At 43.6% G+C, this 20,324-nt stretch overlaps 1 protein-coding gene across 3 annotated transcripts in view; it reads right to left on the reverse strand.

Annotated features, from left to right (window-relative positions):
- Positions 1–20,324, reverse strand: part of STX7 (syntaxin 7) — a 275,573-nt gene that overhangs the window by 40,239 nt on the left and 215,010 nt on the right. For all 3 annotated transcript variants that reach the window (XM_078649222.1, XM_078649220.1, XM_078649221.1), the window contains one exon: positions 1,182–1,272. In XM_078649222.1, the coding sequence (XP_078505348.1) occupies positions 1,182–1,272 (91 nt within the window). The remainder of the gene's footprint in view (positions 1–1,181; positions 1,273–20,324) is intronic.

The raw sequence follows: 20,324 nt of genomic DNA on the forward strand, positions 1-20,324 counted from the left end.
GTAAATAGTATAAACACAGAGGAAAACTGTGAACGCCAGGGCTTTGGGAAGGGCCGTGTTCTACCCTCGATGAACCTTGGTTACTGCCTAGCAGCCTCAGCCCAGTCCACGGCACCTGACAGGGGGGGGGGGGGGGGGGGGGGGGTGGGGGATGTCTGAAGCCCTTTCAGCCCAATGGTAGTTTCGTGCCTGCCAGACCGACCGTCGCTCTGCCCAGAATGTACGCGGCACGGAAAGCCCGAGACCCTGCTGCTAACATCTCTGGGACCACAGGATGCACCACTGCAGACGCCAATCAGAGCCCCCCTGGTCAACAGCAACACTGAGCACGCACACGTTCTTCCTTTCTTTCTGCCACATTAAGATTGTGTCAGGGCGCCACCTCGTGGCTGCAATGTATGATTCCTCCGAGTCTTTCTCAAGTCTAATCAAATTTTGCTAATTTCGCTGGCACTTTAGTAAAAAGAGTGGCCTTTTTACAAACTGCTAATTTAGCAATTATATTGCAAAATGCGAAATCGTAAAGGGTCTGAAAAACCTGCTGCACATTAATAACATAACAAGTAACAGTAACGGATGTTTCCGTTATTAAGATTTTTTTATTTCACTATTTGCTTTTTCATTAAATTATATTGTGACAATTTGATTAATTGTCTTCCACAATGAAAACCACAATTTAATCAACTCAGACAGCGGCATCCTGGCAATATGACAGAACCACCACACTCAAGTATGTAAAGCTCGGTTCGTCAGTCAGAAGAGCAAAAGTTGGCTTTTCACTTTTGGTAAACGCAATCAGAAATTTATATATCAATGTGCTATCCGCACAATCAAATCATTTTATTATATAATACAGCTGATATTTGTTTATTCTCCCTTAGTTGCCCTAACTATTTCATTTGAAAGGGTACGTTAAAATTAAAGTCCCCCAATAAATGTTTGGTGTTAAGTTAGGGAATATCTGAAAGCTATTCAGTTAATTCTGACGTACCAGATGCTTACCTGTTACTGGCAGTGAACATTGGAATATTAGTCTTCAGTTATTAAAACTCGAAATGTGATAGACACATTTTTATGATTTTTTGTCAATCTCCCAGAAATTCTCATTTCGCTTTTCAACGTCTACACATAGGAGAATAACAACATATTCACTTGTATGCACTACATTAAAATATCTTTACCTGCTCACTTGTTGATGGTAGAGATGCAAACTCTTTTAGATAGCGCTCTGTTTCTTTGGCAAGCTGGTTTGTTGATTGTATTTTCTGCTGACTAAAAAAAACATGCATTCATTATTTGATGCCAGAGAAACATATTTAGGAACATGTTATGAGTGCTTGTTGAGGCACATACGAAGACCATTCTTAAATCGTTTGAAATTTGATTAATCAAGCTAGAAACTGAAGTTCTTATATCAGATACATTTTCTTTCTCACAGTATACCTCCTGAAGCAGCCACCTATAATCACAATACCACTAAATTGTTTCTGATATGGATAATGGGAAACCTTCAAAAACCTGGATTCCAAAATGTACTACAGTTCTACCCGGACCATAGATTAAATGACTGCTAGCTTTCCACAAGTTTTTCATAAATTCCAGCAGATCTTAAGGATTAGTTACTTACCTGTAATCCTAGTTCTCTTCCAGGGGTATCCTCATCAAAGTCATAAGCATTAGAATATTCCCGCGCATGGGCGGGAATATTCTAATGCTTATGACTATTGATGAGGATCCCCTGAAAGAGAACCTAAAGTACCGGTACCAAGGATTTTTCTACCTGCTGACACTGGTGCAGTTAAAAACAGGAGGTCAAAGAAAACTAGTCACACAAAACCAATCAATTTCTAGCAAACTACTTCAACTGGTTACAAAAGCATACTTAAAGAAACAAATCGAACTCTGCCATTCCCAAGCAAACCATTAGCTCACATCCTCAACTTATTGCAGTGACAAAACTGACTCAAACCCCTATCTTATTCATCAAAGGAATCCTACATGAACCATGTAACATGTTATTATGAATAGTCCAACATAACCTAGCTAGTCATTGTGGTTTCACAAGCTCTATATTTGAATGGCATCAGTGAAAAGTTCAATCTCCTCCTTGCATTCATTATATTCCATATTTTTTGCTGTATTTTCACCATTATCTAATTTATTTTCGTGAACCACAAAGGATTTAGTGAAAGTCTGCTACAGGTATATGATGAGTGATTGAGGTATCCCGTCCACTTTGCTCATCTACATTCGCCTTCCTTTAAAACCTCTGCATTCACAAACATAAAGGTTTAAAACACCAAACAACCTAAAATGAAACGTGCAGCGAATGCAGATTATTTCTGCACACTCTGTATAAAGTCAGAGCAAAACATACGAATGAACGACAGCACATTTCCATGAAGAGAGGTTTTCAACCTGTGATATCTCCTACGACGATTGCTAGTTATAACAAGCAACATCATAAAATGTGAAAAGAGAAGACACCACAAGACAATCTACTGCACCAAAATTTCATAATGATGTCTTAAATATCCTTACTAATGTCCCAAAACTGATGGAAGGAAATACTTGAACTAATGTGGGTGAATTCTACACCATTGTTTTTGTACTTGTGTGTGCCATAACACAAACAGACAAACCACATGCATATCCGCTTTGGTCCTTCTCCAGTAGGACACCTTGTTCTTTTTTAGCGTCTTCATATATGGATTTGGCCCTTGATAGGCGTGACTCATGTTGAGTCCTTATGGCAAAAACTCAAATCAGTGGGGTGGGGGTCACAACAGATTTTAACATGGGTGGTCAATTTAGGTTGCAGCTAGACTTCTGAAGGGAAAGGAAAGATCTTAGCATGTAAGTGGAGTAGCGAAGGGTCTGATCCTCAGAAATAATCAGATGTGTTCCCAAAAGTAGAAAGGGCACAGCCAGGGACCACGTGTCAGATCCAGCTAGTGCACAAGTCAACTGAGTGCTGGACTGATGATCAACAAAGAAGGAAAAAGAAGACCCCTACATGTGTCTCAATAACAAAACATCTGGCACCGAGTCCACTGTGGGTGATGGGCTTGAGCTCATGCCCTACAAGAACTAGACTGCTGGGTTCTAGGTATAGACAAGATGGGGGGTGAGTAAAATGAAACAAATGAACATCTTGTCAGACAGAGGGCGTATTGGGTGTAAGCTAATTTTACAATGTTTGAAAGAGAGAGAACAAGCACTTTAGCGTTGGTAAAGTGCAGAGTCCTAAAGTGAAAGGAAAAGGTTTGGGGTTCACCTTGAAAAGAGGATCAAGTCCAAGATAGATAGACTGATAGCTAGAAAGACAGACAGCAGAGTAAAGGGAGATGTGAAGGGATTCTAAGTATGCAATATTTTAAGACATGCAAACGTAGCTGAAATAGAAAATCATAGGAAGAGACGTTTACATAACTTTATCAAATATGTAGCTTGTAATTCTGACCATATAGTGTACTGCATAATATGTCCCTGGGCGAAGAAGTACATAGGAAGCACCGGTGTTAGGGTGAAAAAGAATAGTACTAGAGGATATGAGTGCAATAACAAACCATGATCAGTAATATTATGACAGACTGGGGCAACTTAGTGTGCATTGCATTCAATGGGAAATGGCCCCAAAGTTCAACTTTAAAATACTAAAAATATATTTTGTCATAAATTTACATAGCACTGAGGCAATGCAACATACATGAAATAGAGTTAAATAACATGCAACTGATCTAATATGTACCCATCCTGATCTTGCGATCATGAATGGTAAATTACAGCGATTAAATGAATCTGTGTATGAATTTTAGCTCTATCCAGAGGTTGGCATTCCCACTGAGGCAGTATTGTAAACTTGACAATAACATGTGTTGGAGTTGACTATTGCATTCACACACATCTTAAAATAGGATTTCACAGCAAGACAAAAGCCTGCAATGTGATAGTCCATGTAATGTCTACTTTTTTTAAAATCCAAATTAGCTTAAAAACCTGCTTTTTATGCATGTTCACTGGGCCAAACAAGGAAACTGTACCCATGAAGTCAAACACCAACCATCATGTCCTGCACGGACATACAATAAAGATGAACACTCAAGCCAATGAAACAAATATATAAAGGATTAGATGGCCATAGCCATCCCAGACGGCTACAAGATAACCCGCAGAGACCGCACCAAAGGAGTCGGAGGAGAAATCGCCATTGTCCACAAGAACAGCATCAGGGTCTCGACTAGCACAGACGACGCGCTCAGCACCGCCGAACACATGCATTTCCAGATCCAGTGCTACTTTGAGTTGGTTGTTCATTTACAGAAAGCCTTGAAGAAGTCTCAGAGACGAAACGCGTCGCGTCGGCAATGATGGCTATAATTTTTGCACTGTATTTTAATGAATGATCGTCCATCAAAACATTAAATAAAGAAGAAAATAAGCGGTTTCACAAAAACATTGGCACTCTGTACACTTTCTTTGGAGGATTGTTTATTGTTTCTGGAATAATATTGTGTTTTGCGGATACTAATCTTGTGATACGCATTATATATTATTTGGGTGTGAATTCCACAACCCTGATCGATAACCTCGCCAACCTCGGACTGAAGCAACTCGTCACAATGCCCACCCACTCTTCTCCTCAAGCTCGCACGTCTCCATCAGCCACACCACCGAACTCTTCTGGACCGACCACCGCTGCATCTACTTCACCTTCCAGAAGCCCACCACACACCACCGCACCCAACAGATCCCCGCCGCTGCTGGAGCAAAATCACCGAAGACCAACTACACACAAACATCGCTCTCAGCCCTCCCACTGAACCATCCAACACCGACAACGCTGCCCACAGCCTCAGACGCTGGATCGAGGACTGCGCCAACACCCTCGCCCTGCTGAAGAAACGCCCCCCAGAGACACCAGCAAGAGGGCCAGCTGGTTCACCCCAGAACTAGCCTTCAAGAAAGCCTGGCGTAAACCAGAGAAGAAATGGCACAGTGAACAAACTCCAGACAGCCACGCAGCATACAAGGACGCCCTGCTAGCCTGGGCCAGCATGAGCATCGATGACACCATTAGGACTATGCGCACAATCCACTCCGGCTCTCCGTCAGACCGATTCCCGCACCACGTCTTCAACAGAGCAAGCAGCTCAATCGCTCCCCACCTGCGCAACGTCATCAATCTCTCCCTGGAGACCACGACCTTCCCAGAGATCTGGAAACACGCCAAGATCAACACTCTACTCAAAAAAACTAAGGCACACCCAAGACACCTCAAGAACTTCCTGCCCATCTCTCTGCTCCCCTCCAAGGTCATCGAGAAAAACGTCAACAGACAGCTAACCTGATACCTCAAAGAAAACAGAATCCTGGACCCTTCCTAGTCAGGGTTCCGTAACAACCACAGCACTGAGACTGCCCCCATCGCTGCCACCAATGACATCAGGACCCTGCTGGACAACGGCGAGACCGCAGCACTCATCCTCCTAGACCTCTCTGCCGCCTTCGACACCATCTGCCACCACACACTACGCGCACGCCTCCAGGCCGCAAGGATCCGAGACAAGGCTCTGGATTGGACCACCTCCTTCCTCTCCAGCAGAACCCAGAGCATCCGTCTCCCCCCATTCTGCTCCAAAGCCTCAGAGATCATCTGCGGCGTACCCCAGGGACCCTCCCTTAGCCCGACGCTGTTCAAAATTTACATGGCCCGCTCGCACACATAGCCCGACAGCACGACCTCAACATAATCTCCTACGACGAAGACACTCAGCTAATCCTCTCCCTCACCAAGGACCCCATCACCGCCAAAGCCAACTTCCATGAAGGAATGAAGGACGTCGCCGACTGGATGAAGACCAGCCGTCTGAAGCTGAACTCGGACAAGTCGGAGGTCCTCATCCTCGGCTCCAACCCTTCAGCCTGGGACGACTCCTGGTGGCCGACGGCACTGGGGGCAGCCCCGACACCCACCGACCACGCACGCAACCTGGGAATCATCCAGACTCAAGGCTCTCAATGACCAAGTCAACGCCATCTCCTCCTCCTGCTTCAACACAATCCGCATGCTCCGCAAGATCTACAGATGGATCCCGATAGATACAAGAAAGACAGTCACCCAGGCCCTCGTCAGCAGCAGACTCTACTACGGAAACGCCCTCTACGCGGGAGCCCCGACCAAGCTCATCAAACGACTACAATGTATCCAAAACGCCTCGGCACAACTGATCCTTGATGTACCACGCCACGGCCACATCACCCCCCACCTGAGAAACCTGCACTGGCTCCCCGTCAACAAGAGGATATCCTTCAAGCTCCTCACCCACGCACACAAGGCACTCCACAAGACCGTCCCAGCCTACCTCAACAGACGTCTCTCCTTCTACATTCCCAACCGCCAGCTATGCTCTGCGACCTCTCCCTCGCCACCGTCCCGCACATCCAAAGAACAACCACCAGTGGGAGATCCTTCTCCCACCTGGCCACCAATACATGGAACACCCTCCCACTGAGCCTACGACAGACCCAAGACCTGCTGACAATCAGGAGGATACTCAAGACCTGGCTGTTCGATCAGTAGCGACCCCCTCCCCACCCCCCCACCCCCAGCGCCTTGAGACCCTCGCGGGTATGTAGTGCGCTTTACAAATGATTGATTGATTGATTGGCCAGTTGGAAAGTACTTGACATAGCCAATCATTGTCCTCCTTTTAAAATTGTCATTCATTCAAGAAGCAAGAAGATCCATTCTGAAGCCATGTCTTCCTACTACAAAAACATCAGACTAGCTAGGAAAAACTGACTGGCGTAACAGCTAGCAGAAGCAGGCAATTCCTCCAGAGAGCTATACAGGATCTTGCAGACCTTCGCGAAACCCTTGGCCTGTGAGAGTCCTGACGAATTCTCCCAAACCTTATGTAATGACATCTCCCTATTCTTTGAAAACAAAATAGAGGCTATCTATGAAAAAATGATTAAGGCCAACAACTCTAAAAATACTATCTGTACTCTGGCCCATTCTAGCACACACAAGGGTACTCTTTTGTCCTTGATAAGCAATATGAAAACAGGCTCCCCTCTAGATCTCCTTCCAGCTAAAATTACTGCCTCATTGAGTAATCTACTCTGCCCAATGATACAAACCATCATGAATCTCTCTCTTAAAGAGGGACAAATACCACAAGACTGGAAAAAAGCAGTAGTAAATCAGATTCGGAATAACTCGGCCATGCCATGGACAGATCTTCCCAACCTCCGCCCCATCTCCCTATTGCCATTCTTGAGCAAATTGACCGAGAAATATGTGAACACTCATGTGTCCAATTTCATCGAGGCAACAGGGGGTCTGGACCATTCTCAATCTGGGTTCAGACCCAACTACAGCACCGAATCTGCGCTCCTCTCCATGGCAGACAACATAAAGATGGCACAGGATAGAGGAGGCTCCATGATTCTGGTGCTGTTAGACCTGTCTGCAGCTTTTGACACTGTGTCACATGAGATTCTTCTCGGCCGTCTGCAGAGAGTGGGGATTGGAGGTGTGGCACTGTCCTGGCTAGAGATTTTTCTCTCTGGCCGCTCACAAAGCATCAGCTTGGGCTCCTATCGTTCCACCTCTAGGGAGCTCACTAAGGGGGTCCCACAGGGCTCATGCCTAAGCCCCACATTATTTAATGTGTATGTGGCCCCCCTTGCTGACATCGTGAGAGCACATGGATTTACCCCAGTGTCGTATGCTGACGACACCCAGCTCTTGTTCTCCTTCCAGGCTCTCACCCCTGCTATTAAGAATGCTTTTGCCGAAGGCATGAGAGCAGTGTCTAAATGGATGACTTCCAACTGCCTCCAGTGTAATGTTGGCAAGACCGAGGTGATGCTTTTTGGGAAAGCTAATCTCCTTTGGTCACCCGACTGGTGGCCCTTGGACTTAGGATCTGTCCCATACCCGAAGCAGTCTGTGAAGAATCTGGGAGTGCGATTAGATCAGGAACTAGTTCTAAAAGAACATGTGAACTTGGTGACTGGATCATGTTTTCAGACAATTGGTCTTCTAAGACGAGTATTTCCTTTTCTATCAGACGTCTATAGAAAGACCCTTGTCCAGGCCCTTGTGATAAGTCGGTTAGATTATTGTAACGGTCTTCTCATCTCCGCCAATGAAAACGTGCTTAACCGACTGCAAGTGGCCCAAAACACAGCGGCCAGGCTAGTCCTTAATGTTCCATCGAGAACTCTGTCTAGGCCCCTTTTGGAAGAGCTTCACTGGCTGCCCATACGCCAGCGCATTAATTTTAAGATATGTTGCATCATACATAAAAGCCTCTTAGGCACAGGCCCGAAATACCTGGCCCAAAAATTTCAGTTTCATAAACCGGAACGCCCTCTGCGTTCCAGCAGCCAACTTCTACTAAAAGTTCCCCCTATTAGAAAGGCTAGGCAGGGTGGCCGAGCACTTTCATACATAGGGCCCACCCTCTGGAATAAACTCCCTATCAGTATGAGGCAAAATTCCAATCTTCTTTCCTTCAGAAAAATACTGAAGACACACTTGTTTTTAGAAGCATAGTCCTGTTGGCACCTCTGTAAGGCTCGGATTCTGACATTATTGGCGAACCAAGCGGGGAGATACCCCTTCGGGGGTCGAGTCCTGCGCTATATAAGCAAATAAATAAATAAAATTAATTCATTTTGGGGTACCAATGTAGCACAATACTACCAAAATCATGTCCGAAAGTAACTAGTCTGCACCTATGAATTTTCACAAGTAGTACAAAGACATGTGAAACACGCATTTCTGGTCACAGGACAATGAACGTTAATAGACAAATACATAAGAAATACAATTAATAAAGTATTATATCACTGGTTCTTGAAACAAAGTGGACTGTACACACAGCTTAATACTACTAAACAAATTCTTTGTGACATGACATTGAAAACAAATACGAAGACGTAAATCAACATGTCATTGGTTTACAGCATTAACTGGGCTATGAACACAGCCGAATACTTCTAAATAACAGCTACAATAATGGCTACTCTGATGACTGTTGGCAACCAATAGAGCTCTATTTCTCATTCAAATATATTACAGACAATTTGGAAATCATACCTCATCCCTTCTACTTACATATTTCTTTCGGTAGAAGAAACAAGATTATGAATAGAACGACAAGCCATTTTAATGAACGTGTCCTCAAAAATCTGCTTCATACTATTCCTTACATAATAATTCCTTACATAATAATAAGACGGACAAACGCACACACAAAAGACACAGCGGCTATATGTTCAACATATTGTGGAAAAGGCATTTGTTATGAAAAGAAAACTTTATATTCATAATGAAACACATCAGAAACCTGGACCATTTCATTTCAACCTATAAACTAAATAAATTACGAAAGATATAAATAACACAACTAAACTTCTGCAACATTTTCCATGATACTTTGAGACATACCTCAAGCACTCAACCTTATGTTCATGAAGAGAGTTACCATCAACAGAATAGTTGTGTACTTTCAGTCACACATGAAAGCCAATGTTAAGAAGTCTTACATGAGAATGTAGTAGGCAAAGAAAAAGAACAAAACAAGACCGAAGAATTCAAATATTCTGACGATTTGTGAGAGGAACACAAATAAAAACCCGTATATGAATGGAATTGCACTTCTATGTGTAATATTTAAGATACTGCTATTCTAAAGCTAAGGACATCTCTGAAGATGTATTAAAAGTTATCACAGCTTAAACAAGCATTTGCAATGCAACGCTCTCGCAGTTACGCAAGTTTTAGCCATTGGCATTTTAATGACAATGCCTTTTATTTATGTTTTTAAAAGGAAAACAAAAATAAAAGGCATTGTTATTTCCAATGTTAACCCTGTAGTGTTGCAGAGTTTGGACTCAACCATTACGGCACACTACGGAGATAGCCTCGATGCTCCGCCCCCCCCCCACGGGCGTGGGGTATTTGGTTTAGCCTGACGTTTGCATGGAGGGCACGCAGAGTTGTGAAGAAAGGGCCCAGGACCTGGGCGTGGCAGGCAGTGTACTGACCACTAGCACCAAGTAACGTGTGGTCTCCAGTCATTCCTAGGCCCCTGACTAGGACATTACAAACCCCTTGTGCGCTGGCCAAATTTTCACCCTGAACGGCCGAAATGGAGAGTAGACTGAGTTCGGACGGCCCCCGGCTGTGGTTTGTACACGCCCACCGTGCCAGGGGCCATCCTCAGCAGCACAGAAGGGGTTAATGGCTCAAACTCACGTAAATGCAAGACCTATTGCATTGCAATTTTCTTTTAATTGATGTCGTTCTGTTAAATTAATTCTGGAAATCGCTTAGGAAAATTTTTTGCTTTTCTTTTTTTTTTTTTTTTTAGTACTTGGGCCAAAACACTCGTCCTTGGGGTCTGTATGTTGTCATGATCCAGTGGCGGACAGACAAAACTCAACGTCCCTGCCCACAGAACATGAGTAGTGCAACGGTGCCGGCAGGGGCAGTGTTTGATTTACAAGGTAAATGGTAGGGCAGTAGTACAGCACAAGGGAGGCTTTAGAAACACGTCTTTACCTTGAAGTAGTCTTAGAGGAGGAATGTGGACACCTTTAAGGAATCGGCCTTGAATCACCAATGAACAGACCATATATCTGCAGGAGAGGGGGTTCTAAAGCCTTTATTGCAGCCAGCGTGCGTTCACTGCCAGAATGCAATCCATGCTGTGCACTTCGTAGATCACAGTTTTAAACGTTTCTGCTGACTTATAGTCCTTCAATCTTGTTGTACTTAACTATTTCAATTCCATTTAATTCAAATTGTAACTTGGATTTAGTTAGAGAAGTCTAATGTATGTTGGCCCGAGTTACTATTTTTTGTTTCAATACAAAATTTTACTGTGTGTGTTTCTCTTGCCACATGTTCAAATTCCTAAATCAAGGTATGGTAATAACAGCACAGTATAATTGAGGTGTGGAGTGGCACACCACTGTAGACTCCTTGGAAGAAACATGCACAGCATGAGGTAGTGTTTCCAGAGTGAGCAGCGCATAAGAAGCTGCGCATTCTGTTACTTTACCACCCAGGATAGAGCCGCGAGGCCACACCAATGAACTGAAGCGCTATACTAACATTGCAATACAGGATTTTGGGGTCACTGTATGTATTTAAAATCACCCCGTTCCTTTGTGGCTACATTAGTGTATTTGACATCTCTATGCAGACATAGCAGCCTGTACCATCCGCAAACATGTCTGTGGCTGGTACTTCACACGCCACGGATGCACTGTGTAATGGGTGATCAGCTCAAACATCCTCCTGCTGACGCGGCACGGTCTCTAAAGTGCCTAGAAGCCCTCTGCCTCCCACCAGGCGCCAGCCGCACTGCTTTAAGAGGCATAATGTGGACTCGTGCACGGGGCCATTACTCGCCTAAGCAGATCGTGCGTTATTTGTTCACTCCTAGAATGTTGCGCCCCAGAACTAGTGCATTACAGCGAAAATTGTCGTGAAAACTCCATTACAACTTTATTGCTGGCAAATTGGGAGCAAAGCTTGTCTGTGTTTCAATTACTCGGAGTTACCAGCTAGATAAATCCCTTTTTTGTTCTGTTTTCCGCCTCCAGACCCAATCTTGGAGCTGGTGACCAGAAAGCCCTTATTACAACTTACCAACATCTCGAGATTTTCTGAGCAATTTGTTGAAATTGACAATTAAGTGCTCAGTCTGAGACGCACCACCACCCGCACCACCACCACCAACCGCACCACCACCACCATCCGCACTACCACCACCACTACCCGCACCACCACCACCACTACCCGCACCACCACCACCACTACCCGCACCACCACCACCACCAGCCGCACCACCACCACCACTACCCGCACCACCACCACCACTACCCGCACCACCACCACCACTACCCGCACCACCACCACCCGCATCACCACCACCTGCATCACCACCACCTGCATCACCACCACCTGCATCACCACCACCTGCATCACCACCACCTGCATCACCACCACCTGCATCACCACCACCTGCATCACCACCCGCACCACCACCCGCACCACCACCACTACCACCACCTGCACAACCACCCGAACCACCAACCACCCGAACCACCAACCGCACCACCACCAACCGCACCACCACCAACCGCACCACCACCAACCGCACCACCACCAACCGCACCACCACCAACCGCACCACCACCAACCGCACCACCACCAACCGCACCACCACCAACCGCACCACCACCAACCGCACCACCACCAACCGCACCACCACCAACCGCACCTCCACCAACCGCACCTCCACCAACCGCACCTCCACCAACCGCACCTCCACCAACCGCACCTCCACCAACCGCACCTCCACCAACCGCACCTCCACCAACCGCACCTCCACCAACCGCACCTCCACCAACCGCACCTCCACCAACCGCACCTCCACCTCCCGCACCACCACCACCCCCCGCACCACCACCACCACCAACACACACACACACACGTACCCCCACCTCCCGCACCACCACCACCCCCCGCACCACCACCACCACCTACACCAACACACACACACACAAACACACATACACGCAAACACACACACCCACCCCCAGCTGGGAACAAACTGTACTTGATAGTGTGTGCTTCGAGGGCTTACTGTGACAAACAAAATAAAATATTGAGCGCCTAGAACTCGGCTGCAGGTGCTATCTGCTTTGGATATCTTGAACACCTCCTACTTGCCTTTGCAGCACAAGTATTGTTAGCTAAGTGCAGATGGGGTGCGAGGGGGACACACAGACAACCCCAGCAGCAGTAGTGGCCAGTGTGTCATGGGCCCCGGTGCAAGGAAAGCACGGGTCCTCCGGCTTCAGTTTGGATTATACTGACAGCAATACACTAGGTACAGTGGGGCCCCTGATGGAGGGAGAAAAGGAAAAAGATTATTGCCGTAGCACAGTGCGGAGATGCAATACTGTGCGTGTGCTATATGTATAATGCAGTATTTTTTGAGTAGCGGCTTAAAACCCCTACACCGTTTGGTAATAGTTTCCTTAAAATGTAGCAAACGGGCACAGAATGGAGGGAGGAAGGAGTGGATGGAAGGGAAGGAGCGACGGAAGGGCAATTTAAAGTGTGTGCGGGAAGCCGTTTTAAATGAATGTGTGAGGCACATCAAAAACTGCATGGCATGCATGTGGGTGGTGTATAGAACGTAAGCCCCAATTATTTATTATGATGAAAGTGGAAAGTGGAGAAAAGTTTTAGGAATTGGGTAGTACGCTTGTCCGTGGGGGAATGCTATGCTGTAAGAGTATTGTTTTAAGTGCCGGTAGTTGAACATGTTTGCTTGTGTAGTGACTAGCAGCAACATATAATAACGGGACGACGGGTTGGAGGGCAAGAGAAAAGCAGCAAGGAGTGAACAGAAGTACCCTGTGGGGTAATGTTTGATTTGCATTAGCAGTTTAAAAGCAATAGCAGCACAGAACACCAACGATTTGTATCCCATATTTTGCCGCTACAAGAAGAGAGCACATGCAGGGGGGGCAGTTGCAAATCACACAGACGCATGGAGGAGCATACTATGAGCCTATACAACGGTGGGAATAAAAAAGTAGCAGAGGGTGAAGGGCATTAACATAAATAGAAACAGGCTAAGTAAATAAAAGGAAAGCCGAGAGTTAATCAAGTAAACATGGGGAGTAAAGAAAGCGAAAGCGCGCCCTGCTAAAACCTCAGCAGAATCTAAGCAAAGCAGTGCGCTGTGCTCCTACAACATACACATGCATATAGCCTGTCTAGGTGCGTGCACATGCCCTGTCCTGGCAGGTACACTGAGCGAAGACAGGGAGAGAACCAAACAGGATTCCCTCCCAATAGAAAGCACATATTTGACAGGCGCGCCAATAAGAAGCATAGGTGCAGATTCCACCCTCGCTTGGCAAGCTAAAGACATGACAATAGATCTCGCATGGAGCATGCAGCGCATGTGCTGCGTCACTAGGCGAGACCTAAAAATGTAGTGACTACAAACCTTATATGTCTGCCCATTTTGGACCATTTCTAACCTTCAAGGAAATTCTTTAGATTGTCTCAAAAATCACCTGTGTGATGCTCTTCACACATCCTTCAACAATATAAAAAAAGAGTGCAGGCAGTATACTTTGTGAAAATGATATCCTTGCAGTTATAACTCAATTTTGCTCTACTTCCCTTTAATCCAGCACAAGCCAAAAGTATTACACATTACATCCAGTCTAAATACTTTGATGCGCTCTCTCACAACAGTAATTGCGCAGGGGTTTTCTTCACTGAAAATTAATCAGAAAATCCATTAATATACTTGGGCAATTACAAAATGATATTCTTCAAAGTGAAGAAACAATTTCAGAACTACCTAATCAGATTTAGATTTGTTGCTGAAGAGCACACTATAAGAAGCAAGTTAAAACGATTAATCTTCTTGAGAAAATAGAAAATAAGGAAACATTAGCATGGAGTATTTCGACTCGAATTGCTGCCTGTGAATATCACCTAATCTGCATTCACAGCCTTGGAAAACTAGACTAAACTGGACACCTTCATGTGGAATTCATAAAAATTTTGAAAAGTATCCAATATTATCTTAACTACTGCAACTCAATTTATATGAAAACATTTTAATTCAAACAGTCCATACCTTTTAAGCCATTATTAGAATGCAACCAAAATCTGGAAAATTTCAACAACGTGAATTAGTGCAAGTACTGAAAGGAAAAGTTTTTTTCATTCTATTAGATTTCACAAAAAACATAACCATTCTTGGAATAGAACACAAAACAGAGGAACCGTAATTGATTTTAGTCAATGGAGTACCCACAAAAGACAAAAAAGGTTTGGTAAAAATTATTAAGTCCAGGAAAAGTTAAAAAAGACATACACAAAAATATCATATACTTCAAAGATTTGGACATAGATAACTTCATCTCGTGTACATACTTCTCATTTGGAAAAGAAAATCGAACTGAACAGTTTGAACAAATATATTAGCATTACAGTATACACCCAATGAGCTCCAAGGGTGATGCTTTAGAACTATCATCTGAGGAGAGCTAGGGGACAGCCAATTAGTTTCTGGTAAAAAACACCACTAGAACCATAATGTTTTTCAAATTTGTTCCATATTTCAGCGGTTTCCAATCTGTGTGCCGCGGCACCCCGGTGTGCCATCAAAATTAACCAGCGGCTCCGTGAACGGATGCACACCATACACAGTTTGAGGAACTACTGCAGGGTAAGGGAATAAAACGTTAGCCAAAGGGGAGTGTACAGTTCTTTAGTCCTTTAACCGCGGGGGAAATTCTGCCGCGGTGTGGGCGAAATAAAAGGTGGGCGTGGTTCGGACGCCCCCCGGACATCCTCCGCACGATGCCCACCGGAACATCGGACGGGACGCATCCAAGGGGTTAAACATGCTGGACTAAAATGAATGTAAAACTACAGAAAGATCTACATCCATACCACAGGCAAGCAGACATATTTAACTAACATTTCACTGCTATAGGTTTAAAGAATACCAATCAACTATGAGAAAATTAAAGCAGTCGGACCCATATATTTAAATTTCAGATCCACAACTTGTTTGCCTCCCAGCTACACACTACTCAGACCTGCCACTCTGGTTATGTGCCTTTTTTCTCTGCAAGGATGTCCCGACATGCTGGCAGAGAAAAGAGGCACATGAGCTGTGCAGCATCACTTTCAGACTTGAGAGTCTAGAAAAGTGCATGCTTAAAGACCCTCAGCTGCTGCTGTCGCAAAGCAGCGAATAGCGACCCCGGAAGTGTCTCTTCAGAGCAGCATTGGCTGCAGCGAAGTTCTGACTGTGACATGTGATGCCGCTGCTGGTCTGTGGACCTACAGGAGGGCACCATGGAGCTTGCCCTTTCATAGGAGCGGTTCAAGAGTACTGGAAGGCTGGACTCGCCCATGCTTTAACCCCTCCCAAGCTCAGCTCGTCATGAGCCACGGTTCTCGTGTGCTCATGACGAGCTGAGCTCGTCACGGCCGTTAGAACGCTCACACGCGGGGATAATTCCCCTGCTGAGCGTTCTATTGAAACGCTCATGACGAGCTGCACCGGGGCGCTGTGCGCACCCCCTTCCCCCAGCACAACAGGGGAATCAGGCCAGCAGCGAAGGTGTTAAGGAGGTAGGGAACTCTTCACAATCGATGGGAATTACAATCTACCAGCTCTGTGACAAGGTACAGCCCCTGCAGTCTCTCGTAGTTTCACACTGTATCTTCAGTGGTGTCAATTCGTTAAATATAAACCATTTAATTGAAGACCCTCTGTGTCAAGCAAGATGAATGTTTTGAGACAATTTACTGCCAGTCTTTGTTGACACAATGGCAGAGGGCTGTGAAGGTCAACATTGTTTTACTTTCGTTTTGTAAATAATTATGCCTAGAAAATGAAATGCAGACAGTGTTTAGGTGTATGAAGACCAATACTTGGAAACATTTGAACATCTGTTTACATAAACAAATGAATGCAATATTTACTGGGGCTGCATGTTTTGGAGGAATTGATCATCTCTTTGTAGAAGGAACTAAAGTTAGGATGCTACCTTGATTAGTTTAATTAATTGTAAGAATTTGTATAGCGTACAGCACCAGTTCTCAGTTGGACCCATTTCACTGGGTGACATTCAAGATGAGAATTTTAGGAAACAAACTACAAGAACATCAGGCCCAACCTGGGTACATGGTACTTTTGGCTGAAAGCTACCATAAGGACGTGGAGCCAAAAATAGTCATGTATTTATTGGTTTTAAATCTATTGGCAGAGCATCCGAATTATATTCATGCAGCTTCAGGTCCGCTTAAAAATGCGCCTGAAATGGCATTTGAATCGCCACTAGTATAAAACGTTTCTAGCCCAGCTTTGAATACTTAGGAGTTACCTCAGTGCTGCTGTTTATCACACATTCCTCACACCGTAATGCTCCCGTATAATCATGGCATTAACTACACTGCTCCTTACTGAGCTGAGGTAGCTCGCTAGCCATGGTAAAATACCTCCTTCCCCATTCATTGCACAGCGGCCTTGCCCCCTTCTTTCCATGAATAAACACGACTCGGGCTGTATTTAATACAGATACTGGAATAGCTGCTCATCCTACAAAAGCCTCACAATTCTTGCATTAGTTGTCCTACAGGGCTAAAGATGCTTTAAGCAAGTAACTAATCGTCATCTATTTATTTTAACAGAAGAGAAAAGAAGTACCTGCTGTGTGGGTGGTAGGTAACTTATTTGTGTTTCTTATTCATGTCATGCTACATACATGCCAATGTTTAGGTATTTGGTCATTTAACAGCAGGTTTTGAAACTGAAATGAATATCAGAATTCCTTGTTCCTTGGTCAACAATGGGCAGATGTTGGTCTGTTTACTGTTCCTGAATTACGACACTTAAGGCTCAGCTTTTGATCACACAAGTATTAGTAAGAGGTTCTTCCTTCAGCGTATCTCTTGTACTCTAACCTAATCAGTTGAATTAGTCAAACAGCCATCATGCAGGCGTAGTGTGCTGAAGTCTGGGTGTGAGGTTTGTACGTATGAAAAGTGTAATGTTAAGCCATTTGACCATTGGAGTACCTGCTTTACTACCCATTCAATTTGAAATTTGAAATTGTGGCTGTGCAATGTGCAGCGAAACAGTGACAGATCTAGATGTAGGACAAAAAGAAACAGCTTCAGCTGACACTTTGTACGTGGAGTGGGGAGAGCAAAGATGACTGCGATGAGACGAAGGTAATGAAGACGGACCCGGTGACCTCATCCGTGAAAGATTGCCGGGGTGCTAAGAAGCGATGGTAGATGTTTTCACAATATAAGGAATAATAAAGGTAACATAATGGGGAGCTGTGGCCAACAGTCAATAGATCAAGGTAACCAAGGGTCGAAAAGCTTGGGAAATAATGCCCTATTGGAAAAGGTGGACGATATGATTATCACCTAGTTCAAATTTCTGCATCGGAGTACTGGCCAACAAGATGCTATTCAAAGTATCCACGCTTTCGGTGAGAAATTCCGTATATTTTCACACTAATATATGAAAGTGAAATTTAAGTCACTTCATATGCTGTGGCACTCTATGCAAATATAACAGGGAAGGATTTTTGGGGAAAATGTGCAAGACAAACATATCTAGGCTATAACGTGATCGGAATTATGGCATGTCAGTGAAGGGCAAATTAATGTTTGTTTCAAAGACACAGAACAATTTAATATATGCTCAAAAATTAAGGACCACCTACTTGGTTTCTTACATGAAGCTGTGCTGAGTACAAATGGGATAATTTATATCAATTGATCTATATCATTGCAAAACACCTGCTGAATTATGTTTTATGAATCCTGCCAATGTTTGCAGATATTTCAACCACAAATTTCAAACTATGCTTCATTACTAAACCAAATAAAAGAAAAATCCCATTGGAGAGTCCCTGATTTCTTTTAGACAGCAGAGATCATGCAAGAGGTACACTGCACATTCATATGCTTCTCTAGATTAGAGATGCACCTAAGTTTGGATATGACTTTGCTAAATCTGTTCTACATTTAATTGAATGTTATGTCACTTGCAACATACAAAAGAAGGAGATAAACAAACTATTTGAGCAAGTGTTATGATATTAATACGTATTTGCAGTAAATACTCCTAAAGAAAATATTGTAACAATTCTAAACATTAATTAAAATGTTGCTTAGGAAGTGAGGAATCAACAATGTAATGCTGTCTGTGAGACATGCAGTTACTGGCAAATCATCAAAAAGTACTTAGAATCTTAGTGGACCACACGCCTATTTGAGCAAGTGTTATGATATTTATACGTATTTGCAGTAAATACTCCTAAAGAAAATATTGTAACAATTCTAAACATTAATTAAAATGTTGCTTAGGAAGTGAGGAATCAACAATGTAATGCTGTCTGTGAGACATGCAGTTACTGGCAAATCATCAAAAAGTACTTAGAATCTTAGTGGACCACACGCATCACAACAAATCAATGACTACAGCCCTTTAGTTCTCAATACATGGGATGCTATCATGGATATACAATTTGTTGCAAAGAACTCTACAGCGGTGGCACATACATTACTTGCTATATTACAAAAGGCAGAAAAACTGATATGAAGGTAGTGTGGAAAAAGATATCTGCTGAGAAAACCTTAAAAAAAAAGGTTATACAAATTTACCCACCAAATCCTCTCTCACTATAAGGTCAGCAGCTATGAAGCCTATGAGGGTTTGAGTTCATCAAGCTTATAATGTAAATCATGGGCAATCATCTGGCTTAGTTTAGGGTTCTCATCAAGTAAAAGAGTTATGGAAAGTCTACCTGAAATTGAATATCTTGCACATTTTGAGCCCTCTAACAAAGACATTTTGAAAATTAATATGTTGGACACATATTACCCAAAGAGAAATCCGCAATTAGAAAGCATATTGCTCAATGAAGTCGCTCAGTTCTGTGACACAGGAGAAAATACTACTTAAACGACAGTTCAAAGAAGAAGAGATTATAGGTCGCTTTGAGTCCTATGAAGATGCATTTAATCTTTATAAACATGACATTGCAGTGCCTCAATTTCAGGCATACTAGCAAATGCCAGAAAAACACATAACAGACAAGAATAACATTATTGCAGAAATTCAACATATTGCTGCATCAACTGATCATATGTCTATTTTCAGGACTTTCTACCCACTTGGACTACAAATTATTGATAATAAAGCTGAGGTTTCTATGGACGAGGTTCAACATGCAATGGACGAAGTTAAGAAGGACGTAGAGAATTTGGATTACTTGGTATCTGAATTAAATTCTGAACAACTATGAATATACAAAGATATAAAACAGTCAGTAGATCATGGACTGCAACATGAAAATGAATGAATGCACTAATTTTGAATCTATAATTCAAAATATTAGTAGGAACGTTGGAAATGGGAAAAGCCCTTTTTTTTTTAAAGTAATTAATATGTATGGCCATTAAGTTACCAACTCAAATTTATCTTGTGTAGTTACTGCTCCTACTGGCCTAGCAGCACATAACATCAAAGGAAATACTTGACATGGTCTATTCGTAATTCCTGTGGAGCATGGTAACAATTTGGTATACTTAAAAGTGAATACTGATACATATTAAGAACTTGGGAGAGTTATAAAAAAAATAAACGTTTTGATCATAGATGAAGGGAGCATTGTCTCAAATTTGATGTTGGTGTTTGTTCATTTGTGGATAAAAGAGA

The sequence above is a fragment of the Lissotriton helveticus genome, chromosome 6 (assembly GCF_964261635.1).
Source record: "Lissotriton helveticus chromosome 6, aLisHel1.1, whole genome shotgun sequence".
Taxonomy (NCBI): domain Eukaryota; kingdom Metazoa; phylum Chordata; class Amphibia; order Caudata; family Salamandridae; genus Lissotriton; species Lissotriton helveticus.